The sequence below is a fragment of the Poecilia latipinna genome, unplaced genomic scaffold (assembly GCF_001443285.1).
Source record: "Poecilia latipinna isolate Pla-1442-1.1 unplaced genomic scaffold, P_latipinna-1.0 Scaffold4301, whole genome shotgun sequence".
Taxonomy (NCBI): domain Eukaryota; kingdom Metazoa; phylum Chordata; class Actinopteri; order Cyprinodontiformes; family Poeciliidae; genus Poecilia; species Poecilia latipinna.
The window spans coordinates 9506-14961 of NW_015116917.1; the positions used below are offsets into that span (position 1 = coordinate 9506).

Consider the following 5456-nt stretch of genomic DNA (forward strand, 5'->3'; position numbering starts at 1 on the left):
TACTGCGCTAAGCGACGCATTAATAACTTTAAAAAGTAAGCAAAGAGTGACTAAACAGATTGCGTAATTCTGAGTTATTTGTCTTTCCTTAAGCACAGCTGATGAATCTAAGAAATTAAGAGAAAATTACCTGGAGAGCTCATGGTGTTGATCCAGTATATCCGCGTTTTGCTGCTCTGCAGCTTCACAGAGGATGAACGTCTCGGTAGAAACCCCTCCCATTAAGACCTGATCACGTGACTTACAGTAAACTCTGCAGCTTCTGCTAAAGAACAGTTTTTACTTTCACTTTCAGTTTTGCAGGGTCGGTGTGTCTTTATTGGGTTAATACGTGAAAACTGCTCCTATTTACTTTCAAAATGATATTCTGACTTTTGTTGAGTAGGTTTAAAGGCTCTCTAAACTCACTTTGCTAAACTGGTTCTTATAATCAATGTCCCACATGATCCTAAAGGGAAAAAATAAATGGAAAACTAGTTTCTTAATCATGTATTTTAACAAGTAATTTGTTTAAGGACAAAGCTGGATGCATGTTGTTTCCTTTAGTAGATAATAAACATGTTTTGATTATTTGTTTAGGATGTTTCTTTTCAAAATATTTATTTAAATGCATTCATGAATTAATTTGTCAAACAGTTATTTTAATACATATTTTGGCAGAAAGTATTATGAAATTTCTCTATCTACTGATCCTTTGTTTTTTGTGAGTCGCCTGCTGGTGATATTTAAGGAAGTAGGAGAAAATAAAATCCTTCAATAATCAATCCATCACCAGAACTATGGTAAGTACGAGAAATATAGGGTTAAAAATATTAGTGAGGGAGATACCTCACTAATATAAACAAATATATACACTAATACAAAGTATAAACTGTAAGACAAGGGTGATTTAAACCAGCATTGTGATGTTTACTTAATCCCTACAATCGGTTCAATGAATGAATAAAATAAAGAAAAAAGAGGATGAAAAAAGGGAGAAGGAAATAAAAAAAGAAGATTAGAAGTGAAGAAGGAAAGAAAGAAAAAGAAAGGGTTGCAGTCGGTAGGAGGAGTTTCCAGACGTCACGTGATAAATCTCAGAGGGGAGCGGTTACTTATATGGAGGGATGGATGATTCTGGTTTCATTTTGCACCACAGAACTGACAGTGGGATGATTTGAGGACCAAAAACAGCAAATTTATTTATTGTTCACTTTCACTGTCTTTAACCTTTATCTTTTCTGCTGAGTAAAACATTTCGCAGAGCTACACTGTCCAAATCATCTTGGTAAGTACAAACTTCATATCTGTGATTTAAGCAAATGTTTAGTTAAATGAAAGGCTGAACATAATTACTGTTTGTCTTTGCAGAGGAACAATAATGGCTGCTTCTCCATGTAAGTAAATAAATTAGGTTTCTGAAAGTTTTTCAATCGTTTTTGAAGAATTATAATTAATGTTTTCATGCAGTGCTGGACAAACCATGGAGGGACCTACGCTGGGGGTGAGTTTACAGTGAGGCTTTTTAAACTGATAAATATTAATCTGTTTGCTGCTGGCTGGTTTGTCTCATTCTGCTAAAATCTAAAAACAGGCCTTACAGGAAACAGAGAGTACTGGGAGAGATAAATTACTGCTCATCAGTCAGAGGAGAGGTTATTGCTCAGTGTTGAAAATTCTGCAGGTTTGTGATTGGAGGTTTTGCCAAAGCCACAATGAATAAACACAAAATGAAGGAAGACACTGGATCAGATCAAGAAGCTGAATCTGGACAAAAACATGTAATAAATGTTCATCTTTGAGTGACAATTCAAGCAAGCAAATATAAACAATAATTTGATGGTAGTTAAGCAGTAACTAATAAAAGTGTTGTATAACTGTACAAAACTTGATCCTGAGCCAGTTGTAGATGCCATAAAAGTGATTAGAGGTTATCAGAGTAGAGAGAGCCTGTCAGTGAGATTAGCATCAAAGTTCAGGCTGAAGATTTAATTCTTATTAACACTGTTGTTAGAAACAGAACACAATTTTAAAAGCATATAAAAATAAGATCGTTTTTTAATTATAAAAACATAAAGAAGTGTAAACTATGACCAGGTGCATTTCTGAATAAAACTGCTCATTGCAAACATAATCCCTCTGTACAATGACACCAATGAGTAAATGCAGTTTTTTGAATCGACCATTATATCCATATATCCACTTTATGTTCTCAGAGAGAAGCAGAAGGAACTTCAGTATGTGAAGGAATACAAACCTGCAGTTGAAGATGTCAAGCATCTTCGAGTCCTCATGTTTGGACATGTTGGAGCTGGAAAATCCAGTTTCATCAACTCTGTCAGTAACGTCCTCAGAGGCCGAATGTCCATTCCTGCTTTGACCAGTTCAACCACCTCCGACAGAAGCTTCACCATAAAAGTAATGAGCTAAGATGTTTCTCTCCACGACAGGAGTAGTATGACATAAATTATTTAGCCAAAAAGTTTTGTAGATTGATTTAACCCTTTCATGCATGAATTATGATCCTATGGATTTTTTCCATATTTTTTTTATTTTCTTAAGGCATAAAAATAAGGTAGGAAAGAAAATTGTAAAAAAAAATATATATATTTTTTTTTATTTTCTATTTTTTAGGGGATCATTTGAAATTTTCTCCAAATACAAAGTTGTTATTTGAAAAATACATTAGTAGTATTGTTCTTCAGGGGTTCTCTGATGTCACAATATTTTTTTACCTGCAAGAGTCGTCTACAGTAGAAGGAGAGACCGGGTCGGTTGGCATGCTTTTCTGTCTGTTGGCCATATTGGATTTAACAAAAATAATTTCTTGCATTTGCAGCTGATGGCCAGTAGTTGATAGTGTATTTTATGATGCATTAGTGTCCACTTCAGTGGTCTGTGTGCATTTATAACATAAAAATCCACAAGAGGCAAAAGAAAATGGCTTTTAGATAGCTGTCCACTGTAGTGACCACTATGCATGAAAGGGTTAATTCATTTATAAATAGTACTTTAGTCTTCTGAGATACTGAATTTAGGGATTCATTAGCTGTTTGCCATGAATGTTGACCACTGCTATGTGAATAATGAATATGGATTATCTTTTACATTTCTGGGATCAAACAATTTGCTCTGATGCAGATTTGTTCTTTACCGTTTCCCGTTTCCAGCAGGAGTTGTGTTATATGTTGGTTTTTTTTTTATCTGTGTTTCAGTATGAAACTCATAAAATCCGTGTAGGACGAGGAACTTCAAAGACATTTTTTCCTCTGGTTTTCAACGACGTCATGGGTCTGGAAGACGGGAACAACAGTGGGATTCATGCTAGCGACATCACGCTGGCGATGAAGGGACACGTGAAGGATGGACACAAGGTGAGAGGACAAGTTCCCACTGCTGGGACCAGTTAGGGTTCTGGTCAGAACAACTGGAGCAGCGGGGTTTTATTTCAAGCTGTTAACAGTAACAAACATTTCAACAAATTACAGATGATCAGACCAATTATTCTTAATCCTGGATCTCCATGAAGGCACTTTCAGGTGACAAACATGAAAGCTGGTCAACATTTATGGTAAAATGATAAGAAATGGACACTGTTGCTCCTGCACCACAGTTACATGATCTGCATACAAATCTTCTTTACCTAATTCCATGATAACTTACATAAAACTAGCAGGTACCCAGAACACAGAGCATTCTGGGTAAATATAATCAAAACCAATGGAAGTCTAGTTTCCAGCAGGAATCTTGCTCTGTGTCTTCTTCAGAAGTTTTTGTGTCGTTTCCTTCAGGGGCTCTTGGTGCAGCACCAAGGTGAGGGGGTGAGCAGGTTTGTCAAAGAGTCTGGTTTACATGACACAGTGCAGTGTGAAAGTGAAATGCACCAGCTGAAAATGTAGCAAACAAACCAATCTAGGTTTCCAATCAATTGAGTCTGCCGGACTATAAGGTGTTAAAACACCTTTAAGCTGCTTTCTGAAATTAGGTTTTAAAAATTAGCAAATATATCCTAACATTGGATGCTAATAGCTGTTTGGATCTCTGCAGTTCTTTGACCATTTGGACTCTAAGCTTTACCAGCAGGTATTTGTCTAGTTTCAAAGGAGGCATGGATAACTTGTAATTGGCAATGTTTGGAAGATAATACCCTGATTGTTAAGGATGAAGGGGGCATAGCTTAAGAGACCAAAGCTGCTAAAGCCGACTGAGTCAGCAATGAAACTAGTCCTTCTGGTGTATTTTTATCATGTTCACCTGCTGCTTGAACATTAGAATATGTAACAGGTGCTGCTCCCCTCTCAGATGCTGTGAGATTTACAAATATCTGAAAGATATTTGTTGATCAAAACAGATTTTTTGATTTTGTTTTGATTTTAAAAGTTCAGGTCTCATTTTACTGTTTCTCTATATTTGCAGTTTAACCCAATAGCCCCACTGACTAAAGAGGATTATGGCTACAACCCAAGCCCCTCACTTGATGACAAGGTTCATGTCCTGGTCTGTGTGATGTCAGCCAACGCTCCACAGATTAATGCGTCAGTTCTGCAGAAGATGAAGAAGGTCAGAGAAACAGCCAGTGAACTGGGTGAGTTTATAGAGAATCATATTATTTAGACAAACGACAAGAGGAAAATCCAAAGTGAGTTCCATCAAGGTCAATGCTGATTAGGATGTGTCACTCCAGCTAATTTCTGCTTTGAATTACTCAAATAAATTAATCCTCAGCGATGTTCTATAAATGCAGAAATACTTAGAAATGCTGTAAAAGGCCTATTTTGGTTTTGATTATTTTCACTTACTAGTTTGGCATGTTGACCCTTGATGGGTGGCTGTCTCCATGGATATCTCCATGGATATCGTTTCCATGACTCCCTCAGCATCTGTTTCTGTCTGTGCAGGAATCCCTCAGATGGCCATGATGACCCACATTGATGCTGCCTGTGGGGAAATAGAGAAAGACCTGAAGAATGTATACAGAAGCAAACATTTGCACAAAAAGGTGATTTTTATACCATCTGTTTAGAGATATATAACACAACTAATTAAAGACTGTAGCAGAAACTGTTTGTTTTGAACATTCAGATGAAAGACTTCAGTGCAGCAGTGGGAATCCCCATGAACTGCATCTTCCCTGTGAAGAACTACAGCGACGAAATCGACCTGAAAGACGATGTTGACTTCCTGGTCTTGAGTGCCCTGAGGAAAATGGTCGACTTTGGAGATGATTTTGTTGAGAAAAATTTAAACTGATATTAACAGTTTTACATTTTGTGAAATTTTTGGAGCGGGCTTACGGGGTAGTAAAGTTTAAAAAAGAAGAGAGAAAGAAAATGGTATGCTGAAACTATTTCTTGAATAATATTCAGAATAACGTGTTTACCTGGATGTGGTGTTTGTACTGCTTGATCATATTATGGAAAACTTTTGTCAAATTAAAATCAGGTCTGACCATTTTCTCTCTGATATTTCTGGCCTTA

General features: G+C 36.7%; 1 protein-coding gene across 1 annotated transcript; it reads left to right on the plus strand.

The window, feature by feature from the left end:
* The first annotated feature begins 1084 nt into the window (after positions 1 to 1084).
* Positions 1085 to 5430, plus strand: LOC106942467 (interferon-induced protein 44-like). The gene is made up of 8 exons (XM_015025747.1): positions 1085 to 1267; positions 1351 to 1376; positions 1450 to 1483; positions 2196 to 2397; positions 3195 to 3353; positions 4396 to 4564; positions 4878 to 4978; positions 5062 to 5430. Exons 2-8 carry the CDS (start codon positions 1361 to 1363, stop codon positions 5227 to 5229), a joined length of 849 nt encoding a protein of 282 aa, XP_014881233.1. The 5' UTR covers positions 1085 to 1267; positions 1351 to 1360; the 3' UTR covers positions 5230 to 5430.
* The last annotated feature ends 26 nt before the right edge of the window (positions 5431 to 5456 follow it).